Source organism: Neoarius graeffei, chromosome 14 (assembly GCF_027579695.1).
Source record: "Neoarius graeffei isolate fNeoGra1 chromosome 14, fNeoGra1.pri, whole genome shotgun sequence".
Lineage (NCBI taxonomy): Eukaryota > Metazoa > Chordata > Actinopteri > Siluriformes > Ariidae > Neoarius > Neoarius graeffei.
The window spans coordinates 49,265,015-49,290,169 of NC_083582.1; the positions used below are offsets into that span (position 1 = coordinate 49,265,015).

A 25,155-nucleotide genomic window follows, 5' to 3' on the forward strand; every position below is an offset into this window, starting at 1 on the left:
GTTAACCAGGGTAATCCTAGGATGATGGGTACGTGGGGGTTGTTCATGACGTGGAGTTGGATGGTTTCAGAGTGGTTGCCGGAAATCCTCAGGGTGAGCAGGGCGGTAAGGTGGGTGATGGTGGTCAAGCCGGTGCCACTGAGTGTCAGGACTGGGAGAGAGACGTCGAGGGCGAGTAGCGGAATTCCCAGACGCTTGGCAGTGGTGGAGCAGACAAGGTTCCTGTCTGCCCCTGAGTCAATGAGGACCTGGAGATGGTGATGCTGGTTGTCGTGGATGACGATGACAGGGAGTAATGGTTGATCAGCGGGGGGCTGGTTCCGAGTGTTGCCCACCAGGGCCCCTCGATTCACTGGTGGTCTCATTCCCTTTAGCAGGCAGGCTTGGCAGATGTGTCCTCGCCAACCACAGTAGAAACAGGCCCCTGTGCTCCGCCGGCGCTGTCATTCCTCCGCTGTCATTCCTCCGCTGACACCCGTACCCGGTCTACCTGCATGGGTTCGACGGACGAGGCGGGAGGTGGAAAGGAGGTGAAGCTGGGGTGGGTCTTCTCTCTCCTCCATTGCTGGAACCGGGCATCGATATGGTTGGCGAGGTCCATGAGACTGGAAAGGGCAGACGGCAGTTCCCGTGATACCAGTTCATCCTTAATGGCGTCGGACAAGCCATGCAGGAACGCCTCAACCTGGGCACTCTCGTTCCAACCGCACGATGCCGCCAACATCCGGAACTCAATGGCGTAGTCCGAGGTAGACCGGGACCCCTGCCGCAGCTCCATGAGTTCCCTAGCTGCCTCCCGGCTGGACAGAGAATGATCGAAAGTTCACCCCATCTCCTCGGAGAAATCTTTGAAACTGGAGCAACAGGGAGCATCGGCATCCCAGACTGCTGTTCCCCACTCCCTGGCCTTGCCGGTGAGGAGCGTGATATATGCCACCCGGGAGCATTCTGTGGGGAAGGTCAGAGGTTGCAGCTCCATGATCACTCAGTGCGTTTACATGCACAGAGAAAATCGAATTTCTGCCGTTGCTCGACTTAAATCGAAGTTCTAAATGCCATGGAAACACCTTAGCTAGGCTGAAATCGAACTGAACTTGATTTCTCGTAATCGAGCTACACGACCTAGATTATGCGATTTTAGCTGAGCTACTTAGTGCATGTATACCCTATCGAGCTACGTAGTCGAGCTACTTACTTCAGCACTGCCCCTTCCGGAAGTGACGAGTGACGAGACCACAAGCGGGAAACACAACAGCCTCGGTCGGCATGACAACGGCATGAATCTTTTTTTTGTGGCATTGTTTGCACTGTTAAAATTTAGCTCACTTACTATATCACCAAATACATCTGTACAGCTGTTGCATAGCTGTGAATTGTGTAAACAAACAAGTCATTGTATTTGTGTGTGTGTGTGTGTGTGTGTGTGTGTGTGTGTGTGTCCAACATCTGAAGAATGCCAATAAAAACAAAACAATTGAACTTTGTGTGTTTATTAAGACGTTAAATTGTAAGCAAAAAATGGACTTTAGAAAAATATACAATTGTGCAAAATAAGTTGTCTTACAAAACAGTGGTCTGCGCAGGACAGTTTGTAGCCATACAGTCTGTTAGAGCAAGCCTAACAGCTTGAGCACGGAACTTGTGAACACGGAACTGCCAGTGTTGCCAGATTGGGCAGTTTTAAGTGCATTTTGGCGGATTTGAACATGTTTTGGGCTGGAAAACGTCAGCAATATCTGGCAACACTGCATAACTTTGTTTATACTCTTGAATAGCTCTTCTTCATGACAACCGGAAGTGTACCACACGATGGGGCGTGTAGCGCCACCTGTGGCTCGGGTGCACAATGTACCTCACACAATAGCTCGATTTCCTTGTGTGCATGTAGGATTGGATTTCTCTAGCACCCCTGCTGGGACCCTTAGCTCGATTACCGACAGTAGCTCGATTTGGATGTGCATGTAAACGCACTGAATGAGCATTGAGAGAGAAACAATCTGCAAGTACCTGGTTCTCCATTGTAGGGCTGAGGCACTGGGAGTCTCAGCTCGTGGGGAAAACCAGTGGCAGGAGCTGAAGTAGGAGACGGGTGGGCAGGGGTAGGCACTGTTTGATAGCACTGCATCTGTGTGGTGAGAAGGTTGAGCGAGTTGGACAGGGTGGTGAGGTTTGGGTGATCTGCTGGAGGTCTTGTTGATGGGTCCCGAGGAGAGTCCTTTGCTGCTGGATGGCCGTTCTCAGATGGGTGAGTTCCGCTGGATCCATGTTGGCCAGAATCTACTGTTAGGGGTGGTGGAGGTGTGGTGAGATAAGGATCCACAAGCAGAACACAGACAGTAATCCAATAAATAAGGTGATTTAATCCAGGGAAAAGGGCATGGCAAAAAGGTAAACAAATGGGACAAAAACAAATGGCAAAAATAGTCCAGGGAAAAAAACACAAAAACACGGGACAGGCAAGGACAAAAAATGCTAGAGCAAAAAAAACATGAACTAGAAAAAACCCTTAGTGCAAAAATCATGAACTAGAAAAATAGCTTGAGCAAAAAACCATGAACCGCAATAGAGGCACAGAAACAGCTAGAATAGCAAAACGAGACATTCTGGCAAAGATAGAGTCTGAGAACGGTGTATTTATAGGCAGCAGTGAAAACCAGGAAGTGAATACAGGTGAGATGGAATTCCAGTCCCGGATCCAGATCGGTGCTGGCGTGAGAGATCCGTAATCTCTGGAGTGGATGTCCGGGGCCGAGCATGACACATTTATAGTTATTTTTAATGCCATGGCATGTCCACAAAACAAGTTAGCCCCTGTTATCACTTACATTTTATCAGCTATAAACAGTCATCCCTTCACAAGCCTCTCTTCTTTCTATATTAATATATTTCTATATTAATAATGCAAAAAAAAAGCAAAGGAAAAAAATTCCATTTCTCTCTTGGCATATTACTACATGGCCACTCTGACGGCTTTTCCTTCCAGCCATCAAAGTTTCTAGGGAAGTTCCAATTGTGATTTCCTGTTGCCTTCTACCGGATTATTATAGAGGTTTTCTCCTTTCACACCTATGGACAATTTAGAGTAGCCAGTTAACCTAACTGCATGTCTTTGGGGGAAACCAGAGCACCCAGAGGAAACCCACGTATCCCAGCTGACTATGGGCGAGAGGCAGGGTACACCCTGGACAAGTTGCCAGGTCATCACAGGGCTGACACAGAGACAAACAACCATTCACACTCACACCTACGGTCAATTTAGAGTCACCAATTAGCCTAACCTGCATGTCTTTGGACTGTGGGGGAAACCGGAGCACCCAGAGGAAACCCACGTGGAGAACATGCAAACTCCACACAGAAAGGCCCCTGCCGGCCACTGGGCTCGAACCTAGAACCTTCTTGCTGTGAGGTGACAGTGCTAACCACTGCGCTAATGCACTACCTTATTCTTCTTCAGACATCCAAAATAACTCACTTTGTGTGTATGTTTTTTTTTCCATACCAGGGCTAGACTGCCCAGCTTTGACTCTCCAGAGCTCCCGCAGTCTGGATACTCTCTCTGACCTGAAACTGCAGCAGCTGGAGGCGGAGCTAGAAGGGGCCCGGCATGAGGCCCAAGGGGCATGTCAGAGGGAGGAGGAGCTAAAGGCTGAATGTGAGAGACTGCAAGAAGAGCTAAGAGAGCTTCAGAACAACCAAAGACAACAGGTTAGTACACTGCAGGTAAAGTTTAGAGAAGTTTATGAATTTTATATGACAAAGTAAACCAGAAAACATTTTTGAATAGTTATAAAAAATTGTGAAATTCCAGCATCTGTTCATAAATAAAAGTCAGGAGGCAAAACTGTTATTATTATTGATATAAAATATTATATGGAATCCCAATCTTCACACATTGAGGGCATTTTTGCTGGTCATTTTATCTCAAGCTTCCCTTCATCCATTTGCATTCAGGTGTTGTAGCTTAGGCAATGATTATACATCGTATTTGAGGACATGGCTTTGGAGGGAAAGGGAAAAATTAGAATATAATTGTCTATACTGTACTGGAGATTTATGTTCCTGTTATTTTATGCACAGTGCTGGATATTTGCCCAATATATTTGCTGTTATCACTTCACTGGTTCTGTAATTTATTATAGATCATTTAAGTGCTCATAATATTATACCTCTTCTGCTGATCAAGCCTCAAACTGCTCCATTTTGCTTTAGTACAAGTTCTGCTTTTGGTGTCCCCGCCACACATGCTACTACAACTGCATAGATGAGATCTTGAATAGTTGGGACATCAGCTCCTCCATTAGCCTGTAGTGAGCTACATTTCCCTAAAACCCACTCTGTACTTCACAGTGTAAATACACTTCCATGCATTATTTCAGAATAATGCTCTCTTAACACCCTTAATTTCTGCCAAAATCACTGAGTATACCTTCAAGATAAGCACTAGGCTAGTAGCACTTATTCCATGTAAAGCATGAGAACTTGCAGATTATTACATATTCTCTTTGTTAAAGAACAACATGGCTTTAATACTGAAAATTTAGAGCATTATTGACATACATTTACCATGTTGATGCTTTCTTCACAACCTTCAAACAGCATGTTACCAGGATACTTTCACATTTGCCATAAAAGAATTGTTTTTAGCAATTATCAAATTTGTGACGAGTCATGGAATCCACGGACACATGTCGGCCGAAACGAATCCGAGAAAATCGCAAAAGAAGCATTAAATTTCGAAAAAAAAAATGCTTCTTTTGCGATTTTCTCGGATTCGTTTCGGCCGACATGTGTCCGTGGATTCCATGACTCGTCACATTTTTGTTCTTATTTCCAGTGTCCAACAGCTCATTAATTTTCAAATCCCTCTAAAATATTTCTCCTGTTCTTCCTCAATTTAGTTTCTTCCCCCCTCCTGTTTAAGTCTTTGGAGTGTGTACTTCACTAGAGAAACTTAGCAATATCACCTTAACTGTCTTCTTATTCACATTTTTTTTCATACAAACACAAAAAATGTAGAACACATGATTATTGAAAATAAATAGTTAATCACAAAGTGCAACTTGTTACATTACTGAGACACTGCAAAGCTCAGAGTCCTCTCTTCTGAAGACTTTCTCCATGCTTACAGTAACATCATTACAATAATTCTGTAAAAATACAATACTGTACTGTTTACTACAGTAGTATCAGTTCAGTTATTGACGTTACAGAACCTTATTATAAGAATCTTTGAAGCAGTAAAGATTGGTGAAGCCATGGCTGAATGGTTAGAGAAGCAGCTTTGGGCTCAAAAGGTCACTGGCTCAATTCCCTGGACCAGCAGGAATGGCTGAAGTACCCTTGAGCAAGGCATCTCACCCCCAACTGCTCCCCAGGCTGCTTTGGGTATGTTGTACATCACTCTGGACAAGAGTGTCTGCTAAATACCTGTGATGTGTTGTAATCAATCACGTTTTACAGTGCCATGCTGGCTAGTCACATTTAGCATGAGCATATGACATAACTGATGTAAGACACAAAGTTTAAACTGGTTAACATTCGCCTATACACAGTAACTTTTCAGTAATATTCACAATATTGTAAAATAATTTTGTAAATATTTTATAAAATGTATAATGTTACTGTAGTTCATACACTGCAATCCCGCTATAATGAACTCCTCGAGGGATGTCCAAATAGTTTGTTATACTGAAAAGATCATTATACTTAAATGGACCCACTTGTCACACCTTTCACTCACTCTTAAGTAAAACAAGACCAACTGTGTTTAATTTATTTTTACGCTTTATTCACATACACATTTACGAAGTAAAGGAAATAAGTCACTCTTCAGTAAAGGAAATAAGTTACACTCACCATTGTTTGCTTGCTGCATCTTTTTTCTTTTCAGCCCATAATGTTGATTGCAGCTATGGACAAAGTCTCGGAGCTCTTTTTCTTTAATAATTTAGTTTTTCAGGATATCATATTCTTCAGACAAATTTATTGCTTTCTCACTGTGCTTTACACGGTCCAGGATATGAAGTTTGTCGTCAGTTGAGAATCTTATGTTTACGAGTGTCATGCAAGCAGGTGGATGACGGATGTAATTTCAGGAAGAGTGTTTATTTAAAAACGGGCAAGCAAACAGTTCAAAAATGTAAGACAAAGGCATAGCTGTGGAACAGACAATCGTCAAGTGAGGCACAAACAGAATATCTTTGGGCGGCACGGTGGTGTAGTGGTTAGCACTGTCGCCTCACAGCAAGACGGTTCCGGGTTCGAACCTCACGGCCGACAGGGGCCTTTCTGTGTGGAGTTTGCATGTTCTCCCCGTGTCCGCGTGGGTTTCCTCCGGGTGCTCCGGTTTCCCCCACAGTTTAAAGACATGCAGATTCGGTACAATGGGGCCACTGTAATTGGCGCAAGCTGTTGTGGTTTCCCATGCCATGATATATATAGATCTTCCTATGGCAAAAGCTAAATAAATAAATTAAATTATATCAGAGGTCATCACAAAGGCAAAATACAAAAGCGAGTAAAAACCAGTAAAGCAATACAGAGCACAAAGGCTTGGTAACATGAACCGCTAGGTACAACATGTATACTTTGCAAAGTCAGTGTGTTTAGAGAGTCCTTTTAAGCATGTGCTGTGATTGCACTCTAATCTGGAACATGTGCATAGTAATTAATCCTAATGGTGCACCACACTCAGAGTGCCAACATGCATGGTCATGACAACAATGCTTACAGAGTAAAGACTCGAGTAAAACTGCTTTTAGTTTGTAAAAAAAAAAAAAAGTCCTTTTAAGGGATTTTTTTGAAGTCAATTATTATAGTTCTCGATAATCATTAGTGGCGGCACAGTGGTGTAGTGGTAAGCGCTGTCACCTCACAGCAAGAAGGTCTGGGTTCAAGCCCCATGGCCGGCGAGGGCCTTTCTGTGCAGAGTTTGCATGTTCTCCCCGTGTTTGCGTGGGTTTCCTCTGGGTGCTCCAGTTTCCCCCACAGTCCAAAGACATGCTTGTTAGGTTAACTGGTGAGTGTGAATGGTTGTCTGTGTCAGCCCTGTGATGACCTGGTGACTTGTCCAGGGTGTACCCCGCCTTTCGCCCGTAGTCAGCTGGGATAGGCTCCAGCTTGCCTGCGACCCTGTAGAACAGGATAAAGCTGCTAGAGATAATGAGATGAGATAATTATTAGTGATTGATACCAAAGCAAGGCTAGTTAAGCCTTTGTTTTATGGCATTAACATGTGTTGTTAAGTTGACTGCGGACTTGATTACTTATTGTTTGTCTCTGGTGGGAATAGGAGCGCATGGCTCAGTGATTTGTTTTTTGAAGACCCTGACTCATTGTCACTAGAAGCAGGGGACACAAACTTAGTTCGTTATATGCGAAAGTTCATAGTAAAAGAGTTTGTTGTAGCGCAGTTGCAGTGTACCAGAATAAAAACCTCAGTCTTGTGGTATAAAATTGTTTGTATCACAGCGGTGGCTTCTGACAAATGTTCGACCTTTTTAAACTCCTATCAAGTTTTCACTGGAGTGGCTTAAAATGTTCATATCCTTCCTCATGTTTTACATGCACGCTAAAACCAGACAAGACTTCTGCTTTTCTGCTTTCCTTCTGCTTTCAGACTTGTTTCCTCTTGATGCGTATCAGTAGTTAAAAGGCTCCTCTTCAAAACAGTTTATACTACAGTGCTGCTGATTTCTTGAATCTCACTGGACACAAGATGTTGATTAATTTTCTATAACAGCACAACTTTAACAGCACACACTCAACGTAATCTAAGACTAATAACAAATGTATTAAAAGTGTTGCTGTGATTCTTTATATGGTGACGCTTTCTCAAAGAAGATGTTTATTTAACATTTACGAAAGGAGTCTCCAGGGTGGCGGCACGGTGGTGTAGTGGTTAGCGCTGTCGCCTCACAGCAAGAAGGTCTGGGTTCGAGCCCCGGGGCCGGCGAGGGCCTTTCTGTGTGGAGTTTGCATGTTCTCCCCGTGTCCGCGTGGGTTTCCTCCGGGTGCTCCGGTTTCCCCCACAGTCCAAAGACATGCAGGTTAGGTTAACTGGTGACTCTAAATTGACCGTGAGTGTGAATGGTTGTCTGTGTCTATGTGTCAGCCCTGTGATGACCTGGCGACTTGTCCAGGGTGTACCCCGCCTTTCGCCCGTAGTCAGCTGGGATAGGCTCCAGCTTGCCTGCGACCCTGTAGAAGGATAAAGCGGCTAGAGATAATGAGATGAATGAGATGAGTCTCCAGGGTAGGCACTTTGTAACAGCCAGCAACCACTTCACAATGGGAGACTACTTAGGACAGAGGAGTTTGCACTTTTGGGATTCTTGCAAGCGTGACAAGATGTCTTTTTGTCTTATTAAATTCAGAGAGAGAAAGAAGAGAAGCCGGTGTGAGAATGAGTTTATTTTAATGAGCTTATTTTTAGAACTCTAAGTGATAACAGGAACTAACTTTTTTTATTTACATCCCACAACATTATAGGGAACTATAAACAGTTAAAAGACACGATGATTTATAAAGTAAAATTTGTTAGCATCAAGAAAACACTTCTGAACTTGTTCTTACAGGAAAATAATCAACTAGGCTGCAACCAACCACTCCATTGGTGATTATTTTCCTATAACAGCATGTCCTTTCATGATTTATTTCTTAGTTAAGACACACACACACACACACACACACACACACACACAAACTTTCAACACGGAGCACTAAACTGTGTTTGTGGAGAGGTTTTACTTCTTACCTCTTACTGAATATATTTACTGCATTCCATTTGTTTCATCCAAACTGGATCTTTACTCCTGCATTACATTATGCATTTCCATGTACAGTGGTGCTTGAAAGTTTGTGAACCCTTTAGAATTTTCTATATTTCTGCATAAATATGACCTAAAACATCATCAGATTTTCACACAAGTCCTAAAAGTAGATAAAGAGAACCCAGTTAAACAAATGAGAAAAAAATTATACTTGGCCATTTATTTATTGAGGAAAATGATCCAATATTACATATCTGTGAGTGGCAAAAGTATGTGAACCTTTGCTTTCAGTATCTGGTGTGACCCCCTTGTGCAGCAATAACTGCAACTAAATGTTTCCGATAACTGTTGATCACTCCTGCACACCGGCTTGGAGGAATTTTAGCCCATTCCTCTGTACAGAACAGCTTCAACTCTGCGATGTTGGTGGGTTTCCTCACATGAACTGCTCGCTTCAGGTCCTTCCACAACATTTTGATTGGATTAAGGTCAGGACTTTGACTTGGCCATTCAAAACATTAACTTTATTCTTCTTTAACCATTATTTGGTAGAACGACTTGTGTGCTTAGGGTTGTTGTCTTGCTGCATGACCCACCTTCTCTTGAGATTCAGTTCATGGACAGATATCCTGACATTTTCCTTTAGAATTTGCTGGTATAATTCAGAATTCATTGTTCCATCAATAATGGCAAACCATCCTGGCCCAGATGCAGCAAAACAGTCCCAAACCATGATACTACCACCACCATGTTTCACAGATGGGATAAGGTTCTTATGCTGGAAAGCAGTGTTTTCCTTTCTCCAAACATAATGCTTCTCATTTAAACTAAAAAGTTCTATTTTGGTCTCATCCGTCCACAAAACATTTTTCCAATAGCCTTCTGCCTTGTCCACGTGATCTTTAGCACACTGCATATGAGCAGCAATGTTCTTTTTGGAGAGCAGTGGCTTTCTCCTTGCAACCCTGCCATGCAAACCATTGTGGTTCAGTGTTCTCCTAATGGTGGACTCATGAACATTAACATTAGCTAATATGAGAGAGGTCTTCAGTTGCTTAGAAGTTACCTTGGGGTCCTTTGTGACCTTGCCAACTATTACATGCCTTGCTCTCGGAGTGATCTTTGTTGGTCGACCACTCCTGGGGAGGGTAACAATGGTCTTGAATTTCCTCCATTTGTACACAATCTGTCTGACTGTGGATTGGTGGAGTCCAAACTCTTTAGAGATGGTTTTGTAACCTTTTCCAGCCTGATGAGCATCAACAACACTTTTTCTGAGGTCCTCAGAAATCTCCTTTGTTTGTGCCATGATTCACTTCTACAGTCATGTGTTGTGAAGATCAGATTTTGATAGATCCCTGTTCTTTAAATAAAACAGGGTGCCCACTCACACCTGATTGTCATCCCATTGATTGAAAACACCTGACTCTAATTTCACCTTCAAATTAACTGCTAATCCTAGAGTTTCACATACTTTTGCCACTCACAGATATGTAATATTGGATCATTTTCCTCAATAAATAAATGACCAAGTATAATATTTCTGTCTCATTTGTTTAACTGGGTTCTCTTTATCTACTTTTAGGACTTGTGTGAAAATCTGATGATGTTTTAGGTCATATTTATGCAGAAATGTAGAAAATTCTAAAGGGTTCACAAACTTTCAAGCACCACTGTACATGTGTTGCACATGAGGCTGTGATATGTGTTTCTTGTGTTTGTATGTGCTGCAGGATGTGAGCTCCACTTGTGCCCAGTGTGACATGGAATGGATAAAGAAGGTGGGAGATGAACAGTAAGTGGTTACGTACAGACTCCTGATTTCAAAGCATTTACTGTAATATAAACTGCATTTAATGAGCTTTACCACATTCCTCCCCAGAGTTTGGCCTTCAGTGTTGATTTGAAGGTTTATTAGCTGTTCACAGCATTCAGAGTCATGCACAGCATTCACAGTTAGTCACAGTCTCTACGTCACACAGTGAACGTTACTTTGAGCAGTAGAGGGCACTATGGGTCCTGAACAAAGATAGGACTTTTTAAACCAGCAAGCCAAGGTTTTATTGCAGTGGCTTAAAACATTCATATCCTTCCTGAAGATTTACATACACACTGAAACCCCCCCACAAATCTTTAGTTCCTCCGTCAGAGTTGTTTTCTGAGCTCCTCCACTCTCCGTTGTCCTCTACCTAACAGCCTGGCATTTGCTGGGTGATGGAGAAAATATGAGAAAATTGAAACTACACACTACAGAGGTGTGTGTTTAGAAACCCACTCCTTTTCCACCTCACTCACCTCAAAATTTTGCAGTGGCTTCCCCTTTCTCTTCGTCTTCTCTGTCTGAATCGCAAACCTAGTTCTTGTAAGTGCTAGCATTTAATGTAAATGGCCAAAGCTGTTTGCAATATTTTTTTTTCTAATTTTCCTTGAAATATTTTTTCTGTGGTTTGTGTTTGGTGATTTTCTAAAGTTTTTAAAGAAATTCTTCACTGAAATGGCCATTTTCCTGTAAACCTACTTAATTCTGGTGAACCTTTATAAGACCCTGAAAGAGATTAACAGATAAATCACAGCCAGAGACTCCTAATCTAACTAACTATGCAGCACTATTTTTATCACTATTTTTTCAGAAGGAAAAAGAAATGTAAATGAGAAAAAATTAGCTAAACAATTTGCCCATCAACTTTTTAATATCTCATCCCAAATGTACTAAAGCTATAGAAGTTATGCTTTTAGTGTATTATAGTTTTATTTAGTTGTAGATGAGCTTAAAATTTTGGAGTGTCTCTTATTTACTCCAAAAATGTATCCTATAATAAAACAGTTCTAACATCTTTGAATCTTGAACTGGAAAAACAACAACAACAAAAAACCCCTACGAAAAAAGATTATAAGAAATTTTTCTTTTTTTGATGTAACATATATAACAGATAACATATTTTGTGTACTTCCTGACCATGCATTGTGACCATATTTTTTTTTTCCGAGAGGAAGCTGTTTGTGTTTGTATGAAGGAGGGATTTGTGTGTTTGTTATAATAAAAATAACATGTTATCCAGCAGCAGATATATAAATGGCATTGCAGCAAGTTATAAAGTTTCACATGATAATGAATTATATACAGTAACGTTATACACAGCCAGTGCTTTCCTCATATAAACTGTGCCAGCAGCACATGCTAAGTAAGAAATATTCAGTAGTTACTGACAGATTGGAAACACATTAGGTTCTTACTACCTCTGCCAACTTTGTTGGAGGAGATTATGTTTTCGCCTACGTTTGTTTTTGTTACTTGCGAAAATCGGAGATTTTTGCAAGTATGTTGATCTGTCCGTTTGTCTGTTTGTTTGTTGGTGCTCTAGCGTCATCATTTTTTGACCAATCTTTACCAAAATGCACAGGACAACTCACTAGGGTCACACAAAGACATCATTAGTTTTTGGTGAGTCAAGGTCAAAGGTCAAGGTCACCAAGGTCAAGTCGTATAAAAACACCTAATCGGCCATAACTTCCATTTCTTTGTGATTGACCAATCTTCACCAAAATGCACAGACAACTCACTAGGGTCACATAAAGACATCATTAGTTTTTGGTGGGTCAAGGTCAAAGGTCAAGGTCATCAAGGTCAAATCTTGTAAAAACACCTAATCGGCCATAACTTCCGTTTCTTTGTGATTTTCGCAAGTATCGTGCTCTGCACGGCTTTTCATTTTTTGTTTGTTTGTTTGTCTTTTCCCAACATAATTCAAAAAATAGTGCACAGATTTTGATAAAATTTTGAGGAAAGGTGACCCATAGTCCAAGGATCAATTGATTAGATTTTGATGCAAATCTGGTTATGTATCTAAACAAAGTAAACACCTGGATATTCTAATATGTGGCTTGGCGGAGATATAGACTCAACCGAGTGCCCTTCTAGTTTTAATATTTTATTCACACAGAGTTTGGTTATTATTTTCTATCATCCAAATGTCCTGTTCCGTTTGTATTTGTTCTTTCTCCAATATGAGATAATAGCAGCTCGGCTGTCACAAGTGCTTGGTTTTAGTGTGTGAAGAGATTGGAGACGGTGGAGTGTGGGCTGTGCTAACTGAGATTATTGGAACAATTTGATAGTCATGTTTTATTCAGTAATGCAGGATATGTACCCTCTGAGGCAACATCTGTCAGTGTCAAGTAAACAAAATTTCAAACTTTTAGATTCAGAGCAAAGGTCATATACAGCTCATACGGCCCTCTCGAATCAGCTTCCCACACACATACATTCTTAGACTCATCCATATCGTTTCAAAGGTTCCACAACGCATAAACATGCATGCCCACACAACCCAGGACACACGCACGCACACGCACACACACACACACACACACACACGCGCGCGCGCACGCACACACACAGACGCACGCACACACACACACACACGCACGCACACGCACACACGCGCACGCACACACACAGACGCACGCACACACACACACACACACACGAAGTGTCACATTTCTGTAAAGATCCACTCTATGGATCATCTATAGATGATGCACATGTACTAATGTCTGTACTCACTAGTATTAGGCTGACAGACAATGTTATTGTGATCACACTAGCTTCCTCTGCAGTGCACTATTTTACACATTTATCAGAAGGAGTTCACACTTTCAAAGACTTCCAGGTGCTCTAAGCTAGAGGTGAAGCAAACGTGAGATATTTACAAGACTGTCAGTAAACGCTTACGCATGTGTGTGTGTGTGTGTGTGTGTGTGTGTGTGTGTGTGTGTGTGTGTAAGTGTGAAAAGTCACACTTTGTCTAAAACATTAAGCAATGAGCCTTGCAGATTTTTTGAGTGTCTCACTATAGACAGTATGATGACAGAATGAGTTTCTGGTCAGACACCTGTAGCGACAGGAGAGACTCAGAGCGTTCCTGTTTAGTGTGAGTGTGTAGAGCAGCACGTGGGTTGCCAACATGGCCAGGGCAGCAGTGCTGCGACATGACGAGCACTATGGTAAGAGTAAAGCTCTAATGCTACAGCTTACAGAACACCAGCAGAGACGCTTGCATGTTGCATCTTTTTGCTTGTAGGACTTGTACCAGAAGCCAGAATTAATTAATGTAATCTTCACGAATTGTAATGCTACTCTTTGTAAGACACTAAACTCTATAAACCAGATGTCGTATTGTAATAGCTGTAGCTTGATTCTGTGCTGTCCTGTGCTTCCTCCTGACATTTAGCTTTAGCCATGAACGTGTGTGACACATCTGCATGAGTAGAGTGGGACTTCCTCATTAAATATAAAATGCCTGTTTGCTGGTAATTGCATTCACTGGCTTTCTCATTGGCGTCGCCTTTTTAAGTAATTTATTTTCATGCCTTTATTATAATATACAGTGGTGCTTGAAAGTTTGTGAACCCTTTAGAATTTTCTATATTTCTGCATAGATATGACCTAAAACATCATCAGATTTTCACACAAGTTCTAAAAGTAGATAAAGAGAACCCAGTTAAACAAATGAGACAAAAATATTATACTTGGTTATTTATTTTTTGAGGAAAATGATCCAATATTACATATCTGTGAGTGGCAAAAGTATGTGAACCTCTAGGATTAGCAGTTAATTTGAAGGTGAAATTAGAGTCAGGTGTTTTCAATCAATGGGATGACAATCAGGTGTGAATGGGCACCCTGTTTTATTTAAAGAACAGGGATCTATCAAAGTCTGATCTTCACAACACATGTTTGTGGAAGTGTATCGTGGCACGAACAAAGGAGATTTCTGAGGACCTCAGAAAAAACGTTGTTGATGCTCATCAGGCTGGAAAAGGTTACAAAACCATCTCTAAAGAGTTTGGACTCCACCAATCCACAGTCAGACAGATTGTGTACAATTGGAGAAAATTCAAGACCATTGTTACCCTCCCCAGGAGTGGTCAACCAACAAAGATAACTCCAAGAGCAAGGCATGTAATAGTCGGCGAGGTCACAAAGGACCCCAGAGCAACTTCTAAGCAACTGAAGGCCTCTCTCACATTGGCTAATGTTAATGTTCATGAGTCCACCATCAGGAGAACACTGAACAACAATGATGTGCATGGCAGGGTTGCAAGGAGAAAGCCACTGATCTCCAAAAAGAACATTGCTGCTCGTCTGCAGTTTGCTAAAGATCACGTGGACAAGGCAGAAGGCTATTGGAAAAATATTTTGTGGACGGATGAGACCAAAATAGAACTTTTTGGTTTAAATGAGAAGCATTATGTTTGGAGAAAGGAAAACACTGCATTCCAGCATAAGAACCTTATCCCATCTGTGAAACATGGTGGTGGTAGTATCATGGTTTTGGCCTGTTTTGCTGCATCTGGGCCAGGACGGCTTGCCATCATTGATGGAAGAATGAATTCTGAATTATTACCAGCAAATTCTAAAGGAAAATGTTGGGACATCTGTCCATGAACTGAATCTCAAGAGAAGGTGGGTCATGCAGCAAGACAATGACTCTAAGCACACAAGTTGTTCTACCAAAGAATGGTTTAAAAAGAAAAATAAATTTAATGTTTTGGAGTGACCAAGTCAAAGTCCTGACCTTAATCCAATCGAAATGTTGTGGAAGGACCTGAAGCGAGCGGTTCATATGAGGAAAACCACCAACATCCCAGAGTTGAAGCTGTTCTGTACGGTGGAATGGGCTAAAATTCCTCCAAGCTGGTGTGCAGGACTGATCAACAGTTACCGGAAACGTTTAGTTGCAGTTCTTGCTGCACAAGTGGATCACACCAGATACTGAAAGCAAAGGTTCACATACTTTTGCCACTCACAGATATGTAATATTGGATCATTTTCCTCAATAAATAAATGACCAAGTATAATATTTTTGTCTCATTTGTTTAACTGAGTTCTCTTGATCTACTTTTAGGACTTGTGTGAAAATCTGATGATGTTTTAGGTCATATCTATGCAGAAATATAGAAAATTCTAAAGGGTTCACAAACTTTCAAGCACCACTGTATATTGGACATTACAAAGAAACAACTTTTTATAGTTACTTTATATTCTACAGTCAATAAGCGCAGAATAAAACAAAAAATGCATATGGTGCTTAATTCTCTTTTGTGTCAAAGCTGTCATCCCTTTTTACATTTTTTTGCTTTTTTTTTTGGTATTGCATCTAACTTTCAACTGAGAGCTTTACAGGGAGTGAGAAGAGAACCCTCCCAGTAAATATGTGCAGTGCTTAGTTAGTTAGAGAGTATTGCACACATTAATTGAGTTGAATGTTCCAGTGCCATAATGAATAGTTTCTCAACTACTTTAATTAACCTCCTGTGAAAATACAAGGTTGGAAAGGGGGGGAAAAGTGCATGCTGTTTTGCTTGCTTGCACTTGCTTACATGCCAAGTCAGTCTAAATTCTCCCCATAGCCTCTTATCTGACACCATCAGAGGAGCTATGAGTAGAGATCTGCCATTTTATTGCAAAGCCTGGGTGACTTGTGCAAAATTGGTTTGTAAGTGATCAGATAAAGGTGATCTGATGACAGATGGAATTTCAGTGTGCTACAGTCTTTCATACTTATCTCCCTTCTCTTATTTTTATTTTTTTAAATGACATGTCATCTCAAGCCTAATCTGCAGTGCATCTTTAGGTTAGAGTAGAAATAAGATAGTGATTAATTTCAGTGCACACTGTACCAAGCGGTTAACTGGTAACAAATATCTAGTGGTTTTGTTTGTCTTTTTTTTATTTATTTCCCTCCACCAAGGTTAAAGGTGGCAAGGTTAAAACAATGTGTGAAAATAAAACTGACTTAAATTGCTAAAGTTTAAGATGTTACAGAAACAAATTTGATTAAGGCATCAGATTCTAATAAAAATAGCACAAATGGAAAAGTCAACTGTAATCTGAATAACGTTGTAGCATGTAGTTTGTTCTGCTGCTGTATTGATAATGACAGAGCAAACTGACTTGGTTGCCATGGTGACGTAGTCGTTTGGCGTGATCGGATTTGAAAAAGCGTGTGCGTGTGTGTGTGTGTGGGTGTGTGCGCACGCTAGCACAAGTTCTATTGCTATTCTTACTAGATTTCTGTAATTAAGCACACTACTATGTATGAAACAAACGAATGTGATTTTTCTCTGTATATAACATTTCAACACTTTATCACACTGACATTAAAATATAATGAGTTTAAGGCTATGATGGTGAACTCCCAGTTACTCTGTGGAATGCACTATGCGTTACACTGCAAAAAATGATATCTTAGCGAGTGAAAATATCTTGAAAATAGTTGAAACGATCTAGCATTTCCGATTAGAAGAATACAAGACACCAATTCTGAGAGTATTAAAACTAGTTCTGCAGTAGATTGCAACCAACTTATTCTAAGATGTCTAATCAAGTAAAAATATCTGTCCATGCAGCAAAATAATTTCACTAGTATTATGTAATTTTCTCCTCAAATCCAGTTTTCTTTTTTTTTTTTTTGCAGTGTAATATGATGTCTAGCAGTCACAAAGACACAAAGATCAAACATTTACATCCCCCATTTCTGTCTTTCAGAGTGAATCTGGCTCTGGCCTACACTGAGCTGACTGAAGAGCTGAGCAGGCTGCAGGCACTGAGCACCAAACAGACGGAGATCCTGCGGAAAGCCTCACAGGAAGACACTAGCCCAGGTACCAAACACTCAAGACTCATTAGTATTCTAGCCTTAATGTACACTGTCACGGAGTGAGACTGTGAAAGAATAGATGATACTCATTGTGACTCACTGGAATGGCTCATGGCATGGTATTTCCATCATCGGTTTGCTCATAATGAGCCTCTCTAACAGAGAATTATGTACATAGCTCAAGATAGAAATCTACATCTAGAGTTCTGTAAAGGTGCTTTGTGACAATGTCTATTGTTAACACTACCATACCAATAAAATTGAATTGAATTGAATTAAACAAACCCTGATGCACCCGTGACTGCAAAATATAAGAGCATTCTATTATATCTGGTTTGAGACTGTATATTTCTATAAACTGTGTAATGTTTGCTGTAAGACCCTCCTGTTGAAAGCATAAATAACTATCTCCTTATCTGTTCAAATTCTGCACCCAACCGCACAACCAAAAATACTGCTTCCCCTTTGATAAAGGAAACCAGACTAAAAGCAGAAGCGGAGATAGAGAAAAACTGCTACTGATTTAAAGTTGGTGGTGATGCTCTCTCTCTCTCTCTCTCTCTCTCTCTCTCATGTGCTCTTGCTTTCTGTCTCTCTCTCTCTCGCGCTCTCTCTCTCTCTCTCTCTCTCTCTCTCAATAGCTGATGGCTATCTCTCCTTGGCAGGAAGCCCCACATATTTGGTAGTGTCAGATTCAATTGTCACTTTTCAGTCACATCAAAATGAATAGGTTGTTCTACCTATTGCAGTCAAATGTGTAAAGGTTATTTAGAAACAAAGAAATGGTTGACTGAGATGAAGCTCACCCACACATGATTTGGAAAAATGATGAAGGCTATAAAAAGGCACAGGAGAAAGGGGAAGTCATTAAAGACATCAGTGTATCTTTAGAGTGCTCTGTGTGTCCTATGAGTCATTCTAATTATACGGTACACATTTGCAAATGTGCAGGTTTTTATTAAGTTCCAGTCCTGAAATTTGACGCATTAACTGGTTTGGGTAGTAAGACAATGAGTATATTAAGTGCATTTGATCTAAATTACTATGGAGTAGGAATACAACTAGATTATTTGTACTGAACAGATATTGCCTTCTAAATGAATACAAATAAGTCCGTATTCAGAAGGTTTTTTTGCCAGGAAGTTTCACAGGGCAGTTGAGACTGCAGTCCCACAGGATGCAACAAAAAAACATTGCATGAGTGGGAGACTTTTGCTTTCCTTCTTTATACTCACTAAGACCATGAGTATGAAGGTCTTGGGACAAAGACAATGTTTATTTACCAGTTGGAGGCGCACAATTCTTTTTTTTTTTTTTGTCTATCATCAGTGTTTTGCTCCTGGAGCCCAGTCAAAACACTGCCTTACTTAGCTCCAAAATAAAACCATATTTGTGCCCAAACTGGCTTAAAATTCACAAAGGAAATATGCTTTTATTTGTTGAGTTGCCACTTCATAGCTCATACAGACAACACATTGTGTACAGGGCAGCGTAACCCTGCTGGTGTCTTCAAAAATCTCATTCATTCATCTCATTATCTCTAGCCACTTTATCCTTCTACAGGGTCGCAGGCAAGCTGGAGCCTATCCCAGCTGACTACGGGCGAAAGGCGGGGTACACCCTGGACAAGTCGCCAGGTCATCACAGGGCTGACACATAGACACAGACAACCATTCACACCTACGGTCAATTTAGAGTCACCAGTTAACCTAACCTGCATGTCTTTGGACTGTGGGGGGAACCGGAGCACCCGGAGGAAACCCACACGGACACGGGGAGAACATGCAAACTCCACACAGAAAGGCCCTCGCCGGCCCCGGGGCTCGAACCCAGGACCTTCTTGCTGTGAGGCGACAGCGCTAACCACTACACCACCGTGCCGCCCGTCTTCAAAAATCATTTCATGAATTTGAAAAATATTAAGTTGTGCATTCATTATGCGTGTTTCTTTGGCATTTTTAAAATAATGTTTTCAATTGTTATTAAAGAATATCTTCCTGAAAAATCACACAGGCATTATACTGAAATGCAGCGCTGCATGCCAACTTTGTATTAGATTCTGATAACATGTCCGGTGAACTTTTTTGATATTATTTTTTAAAAAAAGCCTAAAATGAACTCTGGTATAATATTTTCTTGATTTGGGAAAGGCATTGTTGCTAGCTTAATCAGTTGCATTGCTGTTTGTTATTATAATTTGTGAATGAATAATGACTACGCTGCCGCCTTGTGTTTTGTTTGGGGCTTTTTTGTTTTGTTTTTTGTTTTTTTCAGTGTTTCCGGGGCATACTGCTGGGATTTACATAAAATATTTTGATACATTTGCAGATAGTGGTATTGTGTACACCTCTAATATGAGATGCCATAAGATGAAATGTCTAAGAGCTGTCATGACAGAGATAAGAGCTGTACTGAAATGTATAACTTTTCCATTGTATTTCTTATCTTTAGTTCAACGCCATTCTCCTGTGCCTCACCAGAGGCACTCACCTGTTCCACAAAGACACTCCCCCATCCAGCAACGCCATTCCCCCATCCAACAGCGTCATTCCCCAATTCAACAGCACCATTCGCCTATTCAGCAGCGTCGCTCTCCGGTGCTGCAGCGTCTCTCCCCAGACATGCACCGCCGCTCACCCCTGGCTGAACTTAACGATGGCCCGGCTTCCTACACCTGCAGACCCCCTACTCAGCACCTAAGAGCCAGTTTCCAAGGGCGCCGCAGCTATTCAGAAGTTGCAGACCCTTCAGCCTATCAGCGTCCACCACGGTTTACCCTTGATCCTGTCTCCACCTTGCCTAAGCCACGTCCTTACGTTGAGAGCTACCACAAACAACAGCAACAACAGCAGCAGCAGCATGGCCACATCCTGGCCCAAAGACGAGGCTCCCAGCCTGGGATTCAGACCATCGGCGGAGAAGGAAGTATGGCTGAATCACCGAGACATACCAGAGAGCTCTCTTTCCAGCATGCAGAATTGTCACATCTGCATTATGAGCCTCAGCCTGCTGCAGCAACACTACATACCTCTCCTCAGCCACCACACTCTTCAGAGGATGAGGAAGAGTGGACCTGCCCTCACCCCATCAGTCCACCGCGGACACTGGGGACTTCTGGCCCCGCATCCAGCATGAGAGGCCCTGCTTCCTGTTCAGCCTTCCCCATCCCAACTCGCCCCAATACCTTAAGCTGCCACTCACCTGGATACCTGCATGCAGAACATGCCCAGTCCTGGCCTTCCATTAATGTAAGTAGACAACCAAGCTCTGTTTGATACCCTAAAAAAAAATTCTGGTTAGGTATTTAGCCTTTGGAATTGGTAGAACCAGGCACCATTAATGGGCCCTTGAGAATTGCCTGTAACCCTCAATGACTCTGTACAAAGACCAAAAATCACTGGGGGCATTAGTACTGTATATGCCTGATAGTAGTCTATTTACAGTTTAACAGTTAGTCACGGCTTATGATGGGACAGTTACAGTGGTGCTTGAAAGTTTGTGAACCCTTTAGAATTTTCTATATTTCTGCATAAATATAACCTAAAACATCATCAGATTTTCACACAAGTCCTAAAAGTAGATAAAGAGAACCCAGTTAAACAAATGAGACAAAAATATTACACTTGGTCATTTATTTATTGAGGAAAATGATCCAATATTACATATCTGTGGGTGGCAAAAGTATGTGAACCTCTAGGATTAGCAGTTAATTTGAAGGTGAAATTAGAGTCAGGTGTTTTCAATCAGTGGGATGACAATCAGGTGTGAGTGGGCACCCTGTTTTATTTAAAGAACAGGGATCTATCAAAGTCTGATCTTCACAATACATGTTTGTGGAAGCGTATCATTGCACGAAGAAAGGAGATTTCTGAGGACCTCAGAAAAAGTGTTGTTGATGCTCATCAGGCCGGAAAAGGTTACAAAACCATCTCTAAAGAATTTGGACTCCACCAATCCACAGTCAGACAGATTGTGTACAAATGGAGGAAATTCAAGACCATTGTTACCCTCCCCAGGAGTAGTCGACCAACAAAGATCACTCCGAGAGCAAGGCATGTAATAGTCGGTGAGGTCACAAAGGACCCCAGGGTAACTTCTAAGCAACTGAAGGCCTCTCTCACATTGGCTAATGTTAATATTCATGAGTCCACCATCAGGAGAACACTGAACAACAATGGTGTGCATGGCATGGTTGCAAGGAGAAAGCCACTGCTCTCCAAGAAGAACACTGCTGCTCGTCTGCAGTTTGCTAAAGATCATGTGGACAAGCCAGAAGGCTATTGGAAAAATGTTTTGTGGATGGATGAGACCAAAATAGAACTTTTTGGTTTAAATGAGAAGTGTTATGTTTGGAGAAAGGAAAACACTGCATCCCAGAATTATAACCTTATCCCATCTGTGAAACATGGTGGTGGTAGTATCATGGTTTGGGCCTGTTTTGCTGCACTGGGCCAGGACGGCTTGCCATCGTTGAGGAAACGATGAATTCTGAACCAGTGAATTCTAAAGGAAAATGTCAGGACATCTGTCCATGAACTGAATCTCAAGAGAAGGTGGGTCATGCAGCAAGACAACGACTCTAAGCACACAAGTCGTTCTACCAAAGAATGGTTAAAGAAGAATAAAGTTAATGTTTTGGAATGGCCAAGTCAAAGTCCTTACCTTAATCCAATCGAAATGTTGTGGAAGGACCTGAAGCAAGCAGTTCATGTGAGGAAACTCCCCAACATCCCAGAACTGAAGCTGTTCTGTACAGAGGAATGAGCTAAAATTCCTCCAAGCCGGTGTGCAGGACTGATTTAACAGTTATCGGAAATGTTTAGTTTCAGTTCTTGCTGCACAAGGGGGTCACACCAGATACTGAAAGCAAAGGTTCACATACTTTTGCCACTCACAGATGTGTAATATTGGATCATTTTCCTCAATAAATAAATTAACAAGTATAATATTTTTTGCCTCATTTGTTTAACTGGGTTCTCTTTATCTACTTTTAGGACTTGTGTGAAAATCTGATGATCTTTTAGGTCATATTTATGCAGAAATATAGAAAATTCTAAAGGGTTCACAAACTTTCAAGCACCACTGTACTTCCTTTTTGAATTTTTCAAAATAATGATTAAAATCCATTTCCAATCCTCTCTGTCTGAACTCCCCCTAAATTATGCAACCCAAATTCCGAAAAAAGTTGGGACACTGTGTTGGGACACACAAAGTTGGGACACAAACATATAAAAACAGAATGTGATGATTTGCAAATCATGGAAACCCTATATTTCATTGAAAATAGTACAAAGACAACATATCAAATGTTGAAACTGAGAAATTTTGTTTTATGAAAAATAGATGCTCATTTTGAAATTGATGTCAGCAACACGTTTCAGAAAAGTTGTGACGGGGCAACAAAATACTGAAAAAGTTGTGTAATACTAAAAAAAAACTAATTTGGTTAATTTGTAACAGGTCAGTAACATGATTGAGTATAAAAAGAGCATCCCAGAGAGGCGGAATCACTCAGAAGTAAAGATGGGGAGGGGTTCACAGCTCTGTGAAAGACTGCATGGGCAAACAGTGGAACAATTTAAGAATAATGTTCTCATACATGTCAACCTTTAGTTACCCATGCCCTTACAAAATCTGTACTTTTCCCTTACAAACACCCATGAGCCCTTATACATGAGAAAAAAAATCCAATATCCAAAGCAGATTGTTTTATTCCACATTATACACTCCTATTGTAATAGGCATATTTATCACACTGCATCAAGTTAAAGGGATCAAATAAGCATGCACTGAATAAAAATAAATTTTAGATCCCAGAGAAAACAACTGAATTAAAAAGGACTATATGTACAATCAAGTAAACAGTTATCTACTAAAGAGAATGACTGAACTATAAACTTAATTATTTAATATACATTGTATTAGTAATACCAGAATTATTGATGTAAATTTTGCAAATAAAATGTATTAATATTAAATCAATATTAAGTCAACTAAAGATGACTGAACCACATCAAGTATATTATCTAAACAAGGATAAGTGAAAATATTAATAAGTAATGAAGTTAAATTGAAAATCTTCCCAGTAATTTATAACAAGAATTTGAATCTTATTCCTTTTCGGAGCGTTCTTTGTTGTACAAAGATGTTGCAGATTTGGCACTAGCTATAAAATCACTGCTTGGGCAGCAGTTGTAGCTCCTCATCACAGTTCATTTTAATTTGCAGATATGCAGTTAATGTGTCAAAGATTCAAAGATTCTTTATTGTCAATTTACTATATATCCAGGACATATAGGAGAATCGAAATGCCGTTTCTCTCTCACCTTACTTGTAAAAAACAGATAAAGGTTACACAAAAAAAAATTAAGAAAAACAATAAATATAAATATAGATAAAAAAATTAAGAAAAACAATATATATATATATATATATATATATATATATATATATATATATATATATATATAAATATAGATAATATGGCTAAAAATACACTCTAAAATCAAACAGTGTACAAAATAGCAGTAGTGCAATACAGTACAATAACGGAAAAGGTGCTAGAAGAGCAGCTTATGAAGTGTATATGACATTAGTGCAAATGATAGCAATAGCAACAGATACAGCAGTAATGCTAATGTTTGTGGTGTGATGTGCAAACGGATGAGTAATGCTAATGTTTGTGGTGTGATGTGCAAACGGATGAGGTAGTTTTCTTGCGTGAATGAATGTGTTACAGACCAGGGATGGGGGTAGGTTGTGGATAGAGTTCAGCAACCTGACAGCCTGGTGGATGAAGCTGTTTAGCAGTCTTGTGGAGCGGGCCCGGAGGCTCCGATACCTTTTCCCTGAGGGCAGGAGGCTGAAGAGTGAGTGTGAAGGGTGGAAGGTGTCACCAGCAATGCTGATGGCTCTGTGGGTGAGACGGGAGTGATAGATGTCCGTAAGGGAGGGCTGAGGGGTACAGATGATCTTGCTGGCCGTGTTCACTATGCATTTCAGAGTCTTCCGGCAGGAGGCACTGCAACCTCCGTACCATGCAGTGATGCAGCCAGTGAGGACACTTTCAATGGTGCCCCTGTAGAAAGAGCACATGATGGGGGGTGGGACTCGTGCACTCCTCAGTTTGCGGAGGAAGTAGAGGCGAGTTTCAAATCAAATCAAATCAAGTTTATTTGTATAGCGCTTTTAACAATAAACATTGTCGCAAAGCAGCTTTACAGAATTTGAACGACTTAAAACATGAGCTAATTTTATCCCTAATCTATCCCCAATGAGCAAGCCTGTGGCGACGGTGGCAAGGAAAAACTCCCTCAGACGACATGAGGAAGAAACCTCGAGAGGAACCAGACTCAAAAGGGAACCCATCCTCATTTGGGCAACAACAGACAGCCTGACTGAGTTTGAGCCTTCTTGGCCAGTGATGCAATGTTGTTGGACCAGGAGAGGTCCTCAGTGATGTGCACCCCTAGGAATTTGGTGCTGCTCACCCTCTCCACTGCAGCACCATCAATGGTCGGGGGGGATGCTGTGAGTGACCTCTCCTGAAGTCGTCTTCAGCCATATTTTTTCTGTACTCCGTATGAATTTTCCTAACCAATGAAAAAGCCCTCTCACTATCTGCATTGCTATGTGGGAGGCACAGCAAAGCAGTAAGAAGTTGTTTCAGCACTGGAAACCTGGCAACACCCAGAGCAGTTTTTACATCGAAGACCTTTCCC

The 25,155-nt window shown here is 41.1% G+C and overlaps 1 protein-coding gene across 1 annotated transcript in view; it reads left to right on the forward strand.

Moving 5' to 3' along the window:
- Positions 1–25,155, forward strand: part of tbkbp1 (TBK1 binding protein 1) — a 49,278-nt gene that overhangs the window by 16,103 nt on the left and 8,020 nt on the right. The window contains exons 5-8 of the mRNA XM_060939894.1: positions 3,503–3,705; positions 10,505–10,566; positions 17,323–17,438; positions 19,886–20,682. Coding sequence (XP_060795877.1) covers positions 3,503–3,705; positions 10,505–10,566; positions 17,323–17,438; positions 19,886–20,682 — 1,178 coding nt within the window. The remainder of the gene's footprint in view (positions 1–3,502; positions 3,706–10,504; positions 10,567–17,322; positions 17,439–19,885; positions 20,683–25,155) is intronic.